At 34.9% G+C, this 18,369-nt stretch overlaps 1 protein-coding gene and 1 long non-coding RNA gene across 2 annotated transcripts in view; one reads left to right on the top strand and one right to left on the bottom strand.

The window, feature by feature from the left end:
* Positions 1-18,089, bottom strand: part of LOC133516303 (uncharacterized) — a 175,622-nt gene extending 157,533 nt beyond the window's left edge. The window contains exon 1 of the long non-coding RNA XR_009799199.1: positions 18,051-18,089. This is a non-coding gene — a long non-coding RNA (uncharacterized LOC133516303). The remainder of the gene's footprint in view (positions 1-18,050) is intronic.
* Positions 5,703-6,831, top strand: LOC133516301 (uncharacterized). The gene is made up of 2 exons (XM_061849154.1): positions 5,703-5,987; positions 6,321-6,831. Exons 1-2 carry the CDS (start codon positions 5,924-5,926, stop codon positions 6,776-6,778), a joined length of 522 nt encoding a protein of 173 aa, XP_061705138.1. The 5' UTR covers positions 5,703-5,923; the 3' UTR covers positions 6,779-6,831.
* Positions 18,090-18,369: the final 280 nt, after the last annotated feature.

The following is an 18,369-nucleotide window of genomic DNA, read 5'->3' as shown; positions in this document are numbered from 1 at the left end:
TTTACTTTAAAGGAACTCCAATTACTTGTTCTTATGTAAAATATCAAGTACGGTGCAAATTTTTTGCCGATAAACTTCCTGTTTTATTTATTCAAGTTTCACAAAGGATCGTTACCGGTTTTCTGACTACCGGTTTAAAATTAGGTATAACCGGTTATAGTTGTATTTCGCAATTTTTATCACTAAAGCTTTGATTACAGGTATAATCAATAACGGTACTCATGTCTATTAGTGATTTTGCCATTAGACAACAATATCTGTATTTGACATTTTACCCTTAAAAACCATTACCGGTTATACATGTCAATGTCAATACACTCCTTTATTTGTGACTTCGAAGATGTTGCGCTTTTCGTATTGCTAAATTGTCAGAATATTTCAGACTTAGTACTTTGGCAAGGCTTTTCCTTTGCGAATAAAAATGAAGGACATCGTTACTTAAATAATTTACTTTCAGAAGCAAATAATATTAATCTAGGTACTACTACTACACTTCAGCCAGCTATGCAAAATATTATCACGTGACGTTACAGTATTAGACCTATTTGTTGTGATTTAGTAGTAGTGTCTGATTGACATCTTACCTTTCAAGTACAATGAATGGCGGTATTGAATAAAGGTATTTAATATTGTAAATAGTCTATATATAACGGTAAAAACAAAAGCAAAATCAAAACAATACCTCTAATAGGAATATAGCTATTATTTTTATAGCGGTATTAGTTTGAGAATTTATTTACAGGTATTAAATGAAACCGGTTGCACAATCCCTGACCGGAACAGAAAATTCTTTGGACAAAAATGCTGTTACTTTAAACAGGCAGGCACCAGGTTGATTCACTTGGTTCCCTAGCCAAACACGCGAATTTGTAGCGTACATTTCAAAGAAATTTATTACTATCAGACAGAAAATGGATAAGTGGGATTTGAAGATAAGGTTGTTCTTACGCTTACTTATATTTTTGGTTATTTCATATGTATTATATTTAAAACAAAACAATATATTCAGTTAAGAATAATATTTCAGATGGCACGTACTGAAAATATCTCGGAGAGTTCAATTGAATCTAGTAACATCCCAACAAAAGGTCGTATGATAATTAGTTAAATAATTTATTAAATTTTAAAATAAAACGTCGTCTCACTTATAATATTTTAACTTCAGGTTTCTTTCCATATTGCGTTGTTGTTTTGTATTATTTACATTTTATTGATACATAACTAAAAACGTATATTAAACTTGGGAAACATTCAACACTGGCATTTTATAAAATTTTGTATGTACTTTCATTGTTCCAAAATACATAATACATATTAGCATTACGTTTCAAATTTTGTATGTACCGACATACACTTATAAAGTATAAACATGCCTAATCTTGACAATAAATACGCGTCAAACAATAATTTATATGAATTGGTTCCATCTTAGTAAAATTATTGTAAGATTTGACAACGCCAAAATATTGTAACGCAACAACGGTTTGACGCATAGAATTTTATTATAGGCAATCAAAACTTTTATTGATCAATCACAACTTTTTGTTTAATAGCAGGAATTAGTTTATTGAATATAATTCGAAGCTGCAAGGATATATTCACGGTGAAGGGGTAGCTGTCAGTGTCAGTATGGCTGGTATTTTCTATGGAGAGCGTTGTCTATATATATATTCCGTCGCTGATTGCGAACCAATCAAAACATTATTAAATCAGACCGTTGTAATTGAAATTAATTGTATAATGAAGTAAAAATGAAAATATTCTAATTAAAATGCAACAATCCACCTTAGGTTTTATATTTTACTTATTGGATTTATTGGAAATTAATCCACGCTCAACGCCACCAATCCGGGCTCCACGGTGCCCTACATTTGGCGACAGATGGAGGTGGCGGTAAATTGTCAAAGAGAAACTGTTCCCTCGAAGTGGCAACTACCTTCAGTGATGAGGAAACCGATGCAAGTAGGAGGAGGAAATTATAATTATCTAGTGTAAAATATGTAACTGTTATTTTTGTCCTAACAACTCAGGATCTGTCCTGAAAAGCATACGTTTTACTTTTAACGTATGCACTCGTTTAATATTTCTCACGTAAGCTAATTCAGTTTTATGATGTTATTACATTACAATATTTTATTTATTCGTTTACTATTTTTATTTATTTAGTTGTCTTATAAGCTAACATTATTTAAGTGTGAGCACTAACCTCACATAAAAAAATTATTAGTCAAAATAAGTGGTCAAACATAGACAAACAATATCATCAGTCGTTATGCGTCAGTAATTGTATTCATTGTGCCAGGGCCGATTAATTAACTTTTGCAGGCGGGATAAACGAGTGATTTGTTAAAATACTCGCCTATCCTCACTTCTGAGATATAAGGGGTCTAACCATAATATTAAAAGAACGGTAGGTGTGATCAAAATACATTTATTTGGCACAATGAATATAACCTCTTCCAATCTAACTAACCACACGACAGTAGTACGCTTGTCGCTCAGACAAGCAATTATATTGTATCGAGTTCTAACAAAACAAAACGTACTGACCTGCTAATAATACAATCAACGTAACCACTTGTAATTTGCATCGACTGTCATCGTTCGACTGTCATCGTTCGAATGTCACCTCCCGAATGCTCGTTCAATATTTAAGATGGAGGGATCGATCACGTGACTCTTCACGTGATCGATCGTTACAAATACTTTTAATACTATAGTTAGCTTATTTAATCTAGAAAAATGTATTATAATGACAAAATATCTATATAAACTAAACAGTATCCTTACACAAGAGAAGGTACGATGCCTAAAACTGAATCCTTGTATCGAATATCCATTAGCTTGTTCAAACTTACACATTTCCATTTGAATTAGCGTAACTCAGAATAGTTTAATCGAACCATAATCGTAGCAAATTAAGGTTAAATATAGACCGAACGGCATACGTTCTGTTTTAATCAGAGCATATCACAGCTTATTAAGTGTGGGGTTAGTAATTAAGGTGGGGTAATGGATGTTAATTGTGGGGTACTTTGATACCACCCTTCACATGGAATTATGTTATTTGCACTATGAAAGTACGTGAAACGGACCACAGTCTCCTTTAGCGAGCCATTGCATTGAGCTAGCACAACGCTAGAAAGATGATGACGCTCTATGAAAGTAATTAGGACGTAAGGTGTGTTACCTAAGATCTCACGAGTGTCTTAATGCCTAATTATGAACAGTTAGTTACACTGCTTTATCTACACACACATTATAAGCTATCTATGACTTGTTCAAGAATCGTAAGTCACGACCGCCTTTGCATTTGCGGCATTGATCACACAGTTTGCAATATAAATTCCATTTTTGTTATTAAAATTGAGGTTAAATCAAATTCCCATACTTTTCAGAGAAGTTGGAAATTTTAATGTCATTATAAAATCGAATTTGATGTTATTATTATGTACGCATTAATAACATGTTCACAGATAAGAAATTCGTTCTAAGAAAACAATTTAGCTGGATGTGCAGTTTTGAAACGCATCATTGAAGGTTTTTGATATAATATGTATATAAACCCCTTAGGGATATGGTTAAACGGATGATATTTTTGCCCGTTATATATAAAGTATAAAAATAAATATACCTCTCGGCAATTGTTTACCGACTTTTTCATTAGCGTTAGTTATTTGCAAATGATTCCTTTAAAAACAATAATAGCTTGCATAATTATATGGAAAAGGTAATTTTGTCAATACACTTTTTGTGATTGAGTAACGACGTTGAAGTATTTAAATATGAAATAATAACTTACAACAGAAATCCCGCACTCCATGGATCCTGATGCAGTGTAGCCAGCCGCTCTAAAGTGTATTAATGAAAAATATCAAGAAGCTAACTATTACCAAGTCAAAATGTGTTTATCGCGTTAAGTAGGTACCTACTAACTAACTAACTATCGTGGCGCAGTGATCCAAAGAGGGTCTTGGCCTCCAAAACGAGAGAATGCCACCTGTCCCGATCCTGTGCCACTTCCTGCCAGTTGTCGGCTTTGAGTTGGCACAGATCCGCCTGTACACTGTCGCTCCAGCGGTATCTGGGCCGACCCACTGGACGGCGACCAGTCGGTTGTCCCAAATAAGCTCTCTTAACACCTCGATCCTCACCCATCCTCAGTAAATGGCCGAACCAGCGAAGTCTGCGAAGTAGGTACCTACTAGTATAACGTAATTGTAGGCGACTATCATTAGGTTTATGTTATATATTAATACAATATAATCCGCACCTTCGGTAATCTGATGATCCCTGTAATCCAAACGCTCTCGGCGCGGGCGCACAGCTCCTGCATAAGAGTTCCTTGGAAATAAAGGGCGAGAGTTTAATTTGCTCTTTTTTTACTGTTTAGTAATTTTTTTCCTAAGTTTCGTCAAATTGATATGTTAATATTAACAATAATATGTTCATACATTATAGATAGATAGATAGACATAGATATACTAGATTAAAAATCCGTTAACGCCTAGTTTTTTCCCATCCGTATTGGCAATATCCTACCTAGTTTGCTTATATACTTACGTCCCACTGCTGAGGACAGGCCTCCTGTCATGGACAAGATATATTTGTTAGTCCCCACGTAGGTATTGGGTATGTTATTATATTATAATACAGAGTGTATTTTATCAATCCAACGAACTATTCCAGCATAAGCATAAATTGACAGTATTATTAAAACAAGATTGATCTGAAAAAGTAAAGTTGCGGTTCCGTTCCAACCAAACCCTCAATCACACCGCATTGAAAACTCCAAAGCTATGAAATTCCCAAGCGAAAAATTTGTAGTAGGTACGGGACGGGATATCGAGCCGGTATCGGGAAAAGTTTCTTCTCCCGATTTGTAGTGGTTTCATCCTCTTATTGGTACTGGAGTTATTTCATAAAAGAACTTCGCGCAATGAGTGGATTTGCAGATTCCAATTGAATAGGTATGTTGTGTGCAGGAAACTAATACGGTTTCTGAGTTACGAGTATAATGTGTCCTCATAAACTTGAACTAAAAATATGCAAAAAGGATAATGTTATGTTTCACTTATTCGCATGGCTGCCGTACAGGTGATATACATTGTTCATCTTATATAAACATAAAAATGGATAATTATGATTCAAAAACACTTAGTGAATAACTGCTAGGGAATAATATTAATTTAATTACACGTCAGGTTGTTTAGATAATATATTTTATTAAGATAAGGTTACTTTTGGCGCCTTTTTATATAAATAGTACCTATGTGTTATATATAGTATGAATTAAGACATAATATAAAGTCAAACTAATATATAGTATTGGTATACCTGATTAAAACCGTAGGTAAATATTTGGATACATCTTATTTTAACCCACAACACAGTATGAACGTAACAGATGTTCAAAGCATGCTGCTGCTATTGAATTGCACATACAACAGTACACAATGAGTGTAGCGATTGTTCAATCACGAACAATAGAACTCGTTGAAAAAAAAAACAAAGCTTTTAAAAATGTAGTTTAAGAGGATACTGTTTTTGCGTGAGAAACCATTAATTACGAGTATAATAATCCTACGCACTCATACAGATTGTTTACATTAGTTATTTATAAAATATCAGTATACTTTTATCGTTTCTCTTTTTTACCTTTGCTGATGTCTTCTTACGGTTCTTAATAAATAAATTAGTATCATTTTAATATTTGAATATTATCTTATTAGCAATTACATTATCTGAAATTTTCCTTGCTTAAAACGATCGCTGGCTGCCGCGTGCTGGAAGGGTTAACCAACCCATAGCCACAAAACAAATGACATTGTCCGCGATCCTTATCTTTTACCTTTTTTACCGATGCTATTCGATATAAAGCCACCTGCACTACCACACCTCATGTATTTGGAAGACAGGCAACATGTGTATCCGACTGTATTTTTTTACGCTTTTCGGAATCGTCATTGCAAGAGGATATTTCGAAGGTAATATTTTTAATTTCAATTTATTATATTACAATTCTCCTAAATATATATGCTTAACGTACTACTCTATAACTCTTTATTTAATGAACATATTAACTTAAACAGAGTGAAATGTAAATATAGGTACAATACAAACTTAAACTAGTAATTAAAAACTAAAAATCTCTATCTAAAGAGGGGCCCCACTTACTACTCTTATATCAGTCTTATATTCTGTTTTCCAGAAAGTTCGTGCTCTACTCTATTAAGAATTAAGTACCTTGTTTACAATAGCCATAGTTGACCTTTACCACCGACTAATATAATTTTCAACTATCTTTTTTATTTTTACAGAACGCAAAATTATTAAAGATATTAAAGTTGAACGTTTGAATGAAATACCGAAGAAATTCGAATTAAAAGGAGAACATGCACACGAACAATTTCAAAAATACGTGCAGGATATCAACAGCTTAGCGCGAAGACATAACTTAACAGTAAGGTACTTAGTGAAAGTAGATACTAAGAATCGTTTTTCCAAGAAAAATAAGCAGTTCAGGACAAAAAAGTATAAGGTGCCTTTAAAAAAGAAAAGCATGAAACTATCGAGTCGGGAGTTGCTGCAAAGAAGATTGGCGGAGTTGAGAGAAGAAAAAACCGAACGAATAATAATAACGACACCTAAAAAACCGGTTATTATAACAACCAAAGTACCGCATTCTGGCAAATATAGGCCAATAATAAATGCTATTAAAACGAACTATACGAAAGTGATCCGACCTGTTAAAAGCAAAATCGTTACTATCGTATAAAATAAAGTATGTATTGTATTTTTTATTAAGTTTAAATAAAAGTTTTAAATTTTTTTTTCTTTTTAATAGATATCCTACAGAGGTGCCAGTAACAAAATGAAAGCTCAGGAATGTATATATGTATTTAATGGTGCATTCCGGCTTAAATTGATTTCTAGAATTCACCGGTATAATTTGGGCCTTTCTACATATTAATTAGTGCTTAGTACGAGTTCATACATTTGCTGCTAAAAGCAACTATTATCTCGGACTACGGAGGTTCGAAATGACATTGATATGTCATAGCTTTCAATAGTTTAGTTAAGTTAAATATAACGCTTGTGTTACAATTACAACTTTGTATAAGAAAAAAAAAATACGAAAATTAATTGTGCCATTACATTCTGAAATATATTTCATATATTAAAGTGCGAATCGGACTCGCCCACCGAGGGTTCCGTACTTTTTAGTATTTGTTGTTATAGCGGCAACAGAAATACTGTGAGAATTTAAACTGTCTAGCTATCACGGTTCATGAGATACAACCTGGTGACAGACGGACGGACGGACAACGGAGTCTTAGTAATATGGTCCCGAACCCAAAGGGTAAAAACCCTAAAAATAACCATGTCGATCGGTGGCAAAGTACGGAATCGAACCGGCATCTTCAGCTTACGCGGCTTACGTCCTGACCACTAGTAGGTCACCTGGTCGCGGGGCGGTACCCTTTCCAAATGCTCTAGTATCAAGCTATCTTTAAGGGTAGGCGTCTTTGATCAACGGCTTTATTCGATCTTTAAGATACGTCAAGAATTTCCTAAAGATACGATATGGAAGTTTCTACAAACAAAAACATCACTTTCGATATCCAATCCATATCGTATCTTTAGGAAATTCTTTACGTATCTTAAAGTTCGAATCGGGCCGCAACTCTAAGTGCGAGAAATTACGTGGTACAGTCAGCGTCAAATACTTTGTAGCAGTCATAGTGGCCAAATAGTTCGGTACACCATACTAAATATATGGTGTACCGAACTATTTGGCTACTTTGGTTGCTACAAAGTATTTGACGCTGACTGTACCTGCTTATACCTTCTATATGAATAATTTACGGGATCACGGTACAGTGAGAAAGATGGTAATGGCGTTGGTGGAGACGTAGTTAGCCGCGCGAGCTGAAGACGTCGGTTCGATTCTGGCCCCGGCCGCCGGTGGACTTGGTCACTTTTCTTTAGTATATGACACCTATTTGTTCAAGAAATCAGCTAATTTAAACACCTTCCTCAACGAGCGTTGCATGTTTCTTGATTCCCTAATTTTCCTTTAATATTATAAAATGGCCTAAAATTGTTAAAAAAAATTACTGTTAACCTAATTGTGTCAGATTAATATATATATACATATTAGTTATAGGTAATTACTGTACCTATAATTTATTTGTACTGACCACGTTAGGCACAATTGTCTATGTAATTAATTTTGGTATTAAATATTAAAGTGTTACTTACGGCAAGAAATAAAATTCCTCGCACTATCAGATATGTTTCGCTCACCATGAGCTCCGCTTATGAAACATTTTTCAACCAAATTGCCGTTCACGGATCCTATAAGACTCGTGGAGACGTATTCTGTGGCTCAGAGAGTGAGTGTATTGGAAAATGTGGGTTCAGAGGTTTATAGACCTAAGAATAGTGGAGGGGCTATTGTTAGTTTAACGATGCTATTTTCCGATAATATGTTTTCATTGTGTACCAGCTGAAAACTTAACGATTGTAGTCGATTTCGATCACTGTTTAAGTTCTTACTGTATTTTCTTAGAACATCATTTGTAGATTCACAAAATATGTTTAGCATATTTATTTATATCCCTGCACCACATACCTACGTATTTAAAAACTGGATATTAGGTACTTCATAATTTATGGTAGGTATAATGGGCCATTGTAATCTTTGGAATAAATTAATTGAATAGAATTTAGAACTAAATCTTCTATTATTTATAATTTGATTTTGTTAAGTTAGGCACCATATGCAAGTCCATTTGACTCAAATTTCAAATAAGTTCTATTCAAAAACGTTGATCTGACTACAGTAGGTAAATTTGTTCCATTCGAATGATAAGAACTGTATACAATAATAATACAACTGATATTTTAATGCATTTTGAAATGAAACCCGTCATATTTTTGAAAGAGTTAAACGGATCAATGGTGTTCAGATAAATTACGCGATATTCGATGTATTTTCAGTATTGCAATTTGTAATAATCTACGTTTCGAGTGCACGTCGTTATAGAGTTATGATTAAATTTCTCAGAAAAAGAAGTTAAATAAAATTATTAACTACTTCATTTTATAACATAGATTTTCTAGAAAATAGAAACCAAGAACGATTTATAGGTTAGGTGCATAGATTCGAGATAAATATTTAAATATCAGGAATATTATTTATAATAAATGTTATTTTTCTATCCAGCGAAAGTTTCAATTCGATTAAGTTACTAAACAAAGACCTCAAGATTGCTATTCTTCTTTATGCAACCGTATTATAATCACGTGATCACTGATCACCCAATATAGAAAACGAAGATATGGGTATGTAGAATATTTAATCAGCTTTCATTTGATGATACCATGTGTGCAATCAAATGTTTGGGTGCAATTAGCATTGTTAGTAATAGGGAAGGCATTTGATATCACTACTCAGGAATTTATACCTTTCAAAATTATTTGCCGACTGATTTAGAAGATTAGTACCATACCCAGCAAAATATTAGAAGTCGGTTGTGGTTACAATTTTAGGCAGCTGTATCTTAAATAGACCAAGTTGGACTCATTTCATGGAAAATTTAGTCTGCTCAAAAGTCTTATTATTATAAAAGCATTTCGTCAATATTCATATAATACAATATAATAAAATCAGCCGGGCCTTTTTAATACAAATTCGTTAGTCTTATATTTTAAGAATTGTTACAAAGTTTTAAATTTATTATTTACAGGAAATTTCTACTAAACCTTTTTTTAAGTTTTTTGCCATAGCCCGCTTTCTTCACACATCTCGGTACGTTAGCCTCTTTCTATTCCTCCCACACACGCTGTTTCGCATTCCGCGGTGTCGTGCGAACGGAAACGCTACATAAAGCCTCCGGGCCGACACAACTACTGCACAAAATTAAATATCGCCCCTTTTAATATGGACGATCTCTTCCGCTTTGCAATAACTATTGGATAGGTTAAGTTTGCTAACAATATAAACGTTTTACGGATGAAATTGGTACCTAACATAATATCATCATTAAGCAGTAAGAAAATAGCACTCTCACTAAATCGAACGTATTACCGAAGAAAATTTATGTATATATTTTCAACTCAATTTTCCAATGAGAATTTAGTTATTTGATCCCACTCTTATTTAAATATGATTTATCAAACTTTAAAACAACATTTCACTATTCAATTTATAAATGGGCGCGAGTACAAAATTAAAATGCACTTTGGCGCCGTAAATAACACAGTAAATTGACTGTGAAGTTATCGTGGACCATTCAAATGATAAGTTTGCGGTGAAGCGCCAAACTTTGAGCGGAAAATGCATATTTAGAATAATAACACTGTGTTTTCGATATATGTATTTGTTTCTGAATGGCAGTTGTTGTTCTAAAAGTCGTACGTACGAAAATATATAATTAATGACAAACATTAGCATTTAGCAATTTCTCGATTACATCGTAAAGAAACCCGGTCGGTTCGGTAACATAGCTACAATTTCGCGTAGACGCTAAAGCAACTACATATTGACCTTCAACCAATTTATGACAGGATTCGTAAATTAACTTAGGAGGCCTTACAAAGGCCACATATCGGATTGTTATCGAACTCTTTCGGATATAAGTCAGGGCAGCAATTTGGTGCCTATAAACTTCACTCTGATGATCTTCCATATGAGGTCTAACATGCTATCTGCCTGATGGTCACAATCATGACTATCATTTAACAGCAACTTACGGTAAGTTGCTGTTAAATGATAGTCATGATTGTGAGAGATTGCAGAGCCACATTTTCAGGGTAGTGAATTGACATTATATTATAAACTATTGATAGGAAATGGTGGGAGACGGTTTAAGACCGGGATAGGTAGATTCCTAAGTTTCTAAAACCTTTTTTACTTATTACATATGTTACCAATTACGTCAACTAGACGCTTCACGATTTCTGCAAAAAAACTTGTGCGCGCTGGGACCCCTTGTACCTAGAGTTTCAATGCCAAATGGTACAAAATGGTACTCTCTACCAAGGCTCTTATACTATTATGTTTCAAAATTTCGGCGCTTTCCGCCGCTGTGCCCGCTTTTACATTAGTTCGTTGGAGGTGGGATTGTGCCAGTGTGTCTACGCAATGGCAATAAATTTTTGACTAAAAGCTTATACTTAAGACAGGAACACAAAGCATCAACAGCATCATCTGCTAGATGACAATATTTTCCGATAACGAGAAAACACGCTTACTCTCCAACGATGCTGACTTATTAGTCAGCACAGTTTTTTTACATTTTTGGTGTAGATACTTCCTTTTATAATATAAGTATAGATAATCCTCCTTCCTGACTCTCACGGACCTAATTTTTCTAGTTCTCGAGGCGTTGAGACTTTTTTTCCGTCACGACTAACGATTCATTTCTCGAGTAGAAAGATAGAGAGTGGCGTGATTATATGGGGCCTCCATGAGACTAAATACCTACTCCGCAATTTTCGAAAGAATACAAAACAAATTCGTCTGAGGAGTATGGGGTATATCAATTTTACTCACTCATGTACCCGACACGCTTTTTTTTGGCAAAAAGTTAAAACAACTCTATACGAAGTTAGATGTGAAGCAAAATTTGTCGATTATGATGAGAATATTCAGTGAAGATGTAGATATTATGGTGTTGGTATTTATTGTCAGAAATTATTATTGAATTACTTGTGTATGTTTACATTGTTTTTTTGAATATTTTATTGCAATTATATCTGTAGGTATTTTAATGTTAAATATCTGACTAGTATGTAAAGGCTTTGGTATGTGTGGTAGGTATATACGCTGAAATAAATAAATAAACTAAATATAAAACATGTAACCACAGCCGCCTTAAACTACATCTAAAATGAAAAAAATATATATATTCCGAGAGTTATGATCCTACTGTCTAGATCGACGAATCGTATTTTTCACCAGACGAATCATTTAAACGCCGCAATTCCATCACTGAAATTGCTTCAAATAAAGCAGAGGCGGGTAACGCATAAAGCATCGTACACACGGGAGCGTTTAAGGAGCTTACATTAGTCGCGAGCTGGTCTCATCCTGTACTCAGCATAAAGCGAGCGATAGCATCAACACTTTCACGACATGCAGCGCTCCAGTTCGCTAGGGAAGAGCCACAAATCGTGCCGTTTTACCAAATCTGAATTAGAAGTGCTTTGTTATTTAAATTTACAGTGGCAACTTTACAGTTACAATCGTCTAGTTCACATTAAATAAAAACTATTTCTTCTTTCTCTTTTCTATATTGCAAAATCAATGAAAAAAACATGACATCAAGTTTTATAAAGTGTTCTAATAATGCCTCTGTGAGCTTTAGATCTCCAGAGAGCTACCAAAAATTTTACCGCCAAATGCGAGCAGCGAGACGGACATACAAAATCATTTTACCCAAGCTGAAACGGAGCTACGAGTTAATATGGACTTTTTATAGGTGACATTTGAAAGGAAACTGCAGCTGCTTTACTTTTTAAATAATTTCAGCATGATTTTTCTTCAATAGGTACCTGTAGAATAAGTATAAGCAAGCCGGTGGGAACAGAGTTATATGAACGCCCCGCCAGTGGTTTAATAGGCATAGTATCTCAAATGAACACAAATGTGAATACCGCCGCGCCGCACCTCTTCGCGTTAAATCCGTGCGCGTGCGTAGGACAAGGCAGTCGCGCCGCGCCGCACGAAGCGGTGCTTCGCATTTGCGCATTTGCACCGCACCGCTTCGCAAGAGCACTTAGCTAGGACACTTCCATAGGTTTCGGCGCAGTGCCGCTTCGCGTCAAATCGCGCCGCGCCGCACTGCTTCGCGTTCGCGACAAGATCGCTCACGTAGGACGCGGACTTAGCGGCCTTTAAAACACAACGACATATGTTGTTTTGTTATTTACTTGTGGATATATTTGTTGCCGGTATGACACGCAAAATAAAAATGTTATTTACAAAGTTTGGATTTTTTATTGGCTGCTAAAATTATATTTAGAATCAATGTTCCGCTCCCTCGTTATCTTTCAAATAATCAGTAAATAACCGCGTAAAAACACGTACAACGTAGATCATGTTTAATTATATTCATGGTTTCGTGACTATATATAAAAAGCACAAGTATCCAGACTAATAAAATTTGTAAAATAAATTGCAACAATTCAGTCACAATTGAAGTAATAATTCTCTTTAGGCTTGAAAAGGGGAATAGAATATAACGAACAAAAAATCTTACATTTCTTGTTAGACGTAATTATGACTACCTACCTTGTTTTGTAGCAAAGTTTCTCCAAAACTCAATTATAATGATACCGAATTACTATCTGAATCATCAAATTGGCAAATAATACTTACTTATCTAATAAATATTGATAGATTGGAATGATTACCGTACATAAATGTAATAGAAATAACTAAACTTATTACTTACTTATTTTTAACATTAAAATTTTGGCTAAACAAACTAAAACTAACATAATTATAGCGTAACTAAATTTAAGTTTACTTAACTTGTATAATTACTTATGTATCCACTAAATATAGAACAGAAACACCCCTATCCTCCGAGGCAGATGGGTGTAAATAGCTTCGACACAGTGCACAGTTCATACAAATGCAGCTGTTTATTTGAATCAAACAAGTATATATTATATATATAGGTACAGGTGATAAATTTTTGTATCTTGGACAATGCGTGTTTTGCCATGACTGGCATGATCAAATTGAATAGTTACCTATAAAATGTATTTTACTATGCGCAAAAAGATCTTGAGATCTCTTTAATTTACTAACGATATTAATCGATTCACTCCCACGCTTTATTTTTTGCATATTGATATGACCATACCCCGGATTTTTGGGTGCGGGGATGTTTTGCAATTAGCCAAAAAATAGATAAAAACTTTAAATAAAAAAGTATTTGAACATTTCTGTGTCCGTTTGGAACTAACTACCTATTTTTTCGTCATATATTGGTAACTATTTTACATTAAACAATTTACATTACGTTACTATAGAGGCCGGGAAAAAAAAGAAGGAAAAGGAAAAAAAGAAAAGAAAGGAAAAGAAAAAAAGAAAAAAGGGAAAGTTGCAGGAAAAAAAGGAAGGAAGGTTGCGGGAAGGGTTGCAGGCCAAGTAGATATAGACGGCCGAGCGTAGCGAGGTCGGCTAGGGATACGCGGTCGGCAACCCCGTTTCTCGCCGAGATTTGTATATTGCTTTTCTCAAACTTGCAATGAAATAATAATAAAAATAGGATGCTTATGGTGGTGATTGTTTCATTTCCTAATGTGATAGGTTATTCAGTGTGTGGTGTGGGGTATTGAAGGGGAACAAAAAAATGATTATTTTGGCGCTTCGACGCTTTTTGTTCCTACCTTTTTCCTTTTTTTTTTGTCTTTTTTGATTTTTTATCATTACGTTAGGGTCCTCAAAAAGGGAACGAAAAATTTATTATGTTTGCGCTACGACGCACAGTTTAGGAGATACAGCCCTTTAAAGATTTCTGCATGATTGAAAAAAAAAAAACCTGAAATAATAATAAAAAAACACAAAAAAGAAAATATAAATAAAAAGTAAATAAAAGAAAAAAAACCATGATGGCTGAATTTACTTTTAGGTTTTTTATGGTTGGATGCCAAGACGTGTCATAATTTGACGTTTAAAAACAAAAGAAGGTTGCCTTACAAGCCTAAGTGTGTAAGGCTGTATGAAATTCTTTTACATATCGTCTTCACTCATCGCACCGGATATGCAGTATTTTCGGACTTAATTTGAAGTAAGTCATATCAACATTTCATTGTGTCACCGGAAACGATATATTGTTAAGGGCCTGTTCAAAACAATGAAAATATGTTTTTATCAATACTAATAATAAAATGTTACCGCACGTAAAAAGATACGTATATATTGGTGTCCAGTTATTATTTCGATAAGGAAATATCACAATTCAAGAACCAAATAATTTTTGCGCCCCATTTTTGCCTTCTTGAGGAAAATGTCGAAATAGTGATTAGTTTCCCATCCCTCGGTTAGAAGAGTCGGCGAGCACAAGGTAAGTGGCGGCGGCTATCGCACGATACATCACTCCTAAGCCGGTCCCGGCACAACATTCAGCGTTCTGAGAAACGATCTGATTACAATAAGGAAAACCTGCTACACTTTAGTGCTGGCTGAAAATGGGCTTCAGTTGTTTTGATTCCTGGTGGTAACACTGGTAACGAAATGTAGGTAAGTATTATGTTCCTTATAATACATGGAAATTATACCAAAATAGAGGTGTTGCCTTACATCAAATGAGGTAGTTCTGTTTTTTATACATATTGGTAGGGATGAAATAGTAATGACAAATCCAAATTTTCGACCTCGAAAGCTCTTCGGATCATTGTGTGTATAATATACAGTACAGCGAGGGAAATTGTTATAACTCGTATCTCTTGTATATCTTTGATGAATCAGGCTGGTCCTTTGAATCCACAGCACTCCTTTTGGGGCCAGCGTGTGTGGTAGCATTTCTTCATCAACCTGATCAGGCCGGTCAAAATTGTAATTTGATGGTGGATTATCAATAAATGGTTTTTCAATGTCGGCACACATCTCCAGTCCTGTATATTCTTGCACTATTGACCATTGCTGTAGTTGCAAACAGCTGAGCATTTGAGTCCGGCTTTCCTGCAACCACAGTTCCTGGTATAACCTTTTTTGAGTTACAGTTAGTTCGAAATTTTACAAATCTTTGAGAAGCCGTGTCTTATGAACTATTTGGCTTACTAAGAAAAAATGTAGTCAATGAATTGCAAATTTCCTCTTCTTAAAAGTGTGCATCGTGACTTTTGCCGTAACTCCAGATTTTGGTGGAAAAAAAATACAACAACTGAAAAAAGTCCTAAAATTTAATCGATTTTCATGTACTTTTTTGATGATGATTCCAAGGGCTTTTGAGGTCGAAAACTTGTATTGTTAATACCATTTCATCACTACCAACATATTAAAAAAAACAGAAATACCTCATTTGATGTTAGGTAAAATGTACCAATTCCATATTATGGATGCAAACAAATATTTAAAATCATGAAATCATGTTCATTGGTCTGTTTCTTTCTTTCCTGGTTTAACCATTCTTTTACTTATTTTAGAGATTTGAAACAAAGAATTAAAACAGGGTTGGTTCAATTATTTACCTGCTATAGTGAAACACACCCAACTCGTCAGTAAAAAAAGGCGCCGAATTAAAATGTTATATGCGAAGTTATCTCTTCGCGCCTACATTTTTCAAATTTGCCGCTTTTTTCTACTGACAAGGTCGCTGGATTACTAATATGTTGCAGAAAATGTATTGTCACATTGTACCTTCGCATAACATTTTTGCATAAATTTGTTGGCATACTGTTATTTCGCTCAATTTTCTTAAGCAGAATAATGCAATAGCATAATGTTAATTTGAATAATAATCCTATAAACATAAACGAATAATGGTTTAGCCGAAAATTGTGTCGCATACAACTTACTTGGCATACTGTTATTTCGCACAATTTTCTTAGACACACTGTTGTATCGCAATTTTTTTAAGCATTTGGCATAATGTTGATGAGAATAATAATTACTTTTGCATACCCGATTCCGCTAATTGCAATTAGAATATTTCTGAAGGCAGCTCCTATTGAGTAGTTCTTATTTTGTAGGGGTCGCAGTTCTAACCTACAGTTCTGGCAGCAGTTCTTATTTTGTAGCGGTCGCAGTTCTAACCTAACCTAACCTAACCTACAGTTCTGGTAGCAGTTCTAATTTTGTAGAGTTCTCTTTTCAAACCTAACCTAACCTATAGTTCTGGCAGCAGTTCCTTTTGTATAGGGGTCGCAGGATTTATTCTGCTGCATAAAATTCTGCGAAATTAAAGTCGGCGACAATAACAGTAGGCCGTTACAAATTCGGTGGAATGTAAATTATGCTAGATGAAATTCTGCGAAAGTAAAATCTACGATCTTATTATTCTGCTATTCAATATTCTGCCAAATGAATGTTATGCGACTTTTTTTTTATACTACGTCGGTGGCAAACAAGCATACGGCCTGTCTGATGGTAAGCAGTATCCGTAGCCTATGTACGCCTGCAACTCCAGAGGAGTTACATGCGCGTTGCCGACCCTAACCCCCTCCCACCCTCGTTGAGCTCTGGCAACCTTACTCACCGGCAGGAACACAACACTATGAGTAGGGTCTAGTGTTATTTGGCTGCGATTTTCTGTAAGGTGGAGGTACTTCCCCAGTTGGGCTCTGCTCTAGATCTGGAATGACATCCGCTGTGCTGTGCCCTACCACACAGAACGAGATGACATTCACATTGCCCATACCTCTCTTGTGGACGTAGTTTATGGATATACCCGGGTCCGGGTACTTGACAGTTATGCTAATTATACAATTATGCAAAAGTATCATTCGGTTAAAAATGTTTCTGCGAAAACTGCTATGCGAAGTGTATTCCGGACAATCGATATTATGCAAGATAAAAGGAAGCCATAAGGATTATCATGCATTAACATTATAAGAACTATAAGAGTTTTGAATGATTCACGGTTTGTTTCACTAGACTTAAATCGACCAGGATATGATTATGGACTGTGATTACCTTTTGAATTGTTTTTGAGTTACCCGTGAACAAGATGCATGTAACTGTATCGAAATATCGGGAGCTCGAAAATAATACAAATAACCGGCCAAGAGCATGTCGGGCCACGCTCAGTGTAGGGTTCCGTAGTTACTCTTCCGTCACAATAAGCTAAACTGGAGCTTAAAGTATAGTGAATTGTTAACCAAGGGATGAAATGGTACCTTTCACCCGAGTTAAACAAATAGGCAAATTTGCATAATCAGTACCTAATTAAAGTAAGTCTTTTTACTATGAAGGGAAAACTTTTTGCGATAACTCAAAAACAGCTAAACTGATCATGTCCGCTATAGTTTTTATTTAATGTCTTTCTTAAGCCCTACTTCCACGATTTTTTTCATATTTTTTGGACCTATGGTTCAAAAGTTAGAGGGGGGGACACACATTTTTTTGTTCTTTCAGAGCGATTATCTCCGAATATATTCACTTTATCAAAAAATGTTTCTTGAAAACCCCTATTAGTTTTAAAAGATCTTTCCAACGATACCCCACACTCTAGGGTTGAAGCGAAAAAAAAAATTCACCCCCACTTTACGTGTAGGGGAGGTACCCTAAAAAAAAAATAGATTTTATTGTATGACTTTGTCGGCTTTATTGATTTATATATCCATGCCAAATTTCAGCTTTCTAGCACTAACGACCACGGAGCAAAGCCTCGGACAGACAGACAG

The sequence above is a fragment of the Cydia pomonella genome, chromosome 3, assembly GCF_033807575.1.
Source record: "Cydia pomonella isolate Wapato2018A chromosome 3, ilCydPomo1, whole genome shotgun sequence".
NCBI classification, from domain to species: domain Eukaryota; kingdom Metazoa; phylum Arthropoda; class Insecta; order Lepidoptera; family Tortricidae; genus Cydia; species Cydia pomonella.
The sequence above is the reverse complement of the archived record's forward strand: the minus strand, read 5'-3'. Positions and strand labels throughout refer to the sequence as shown.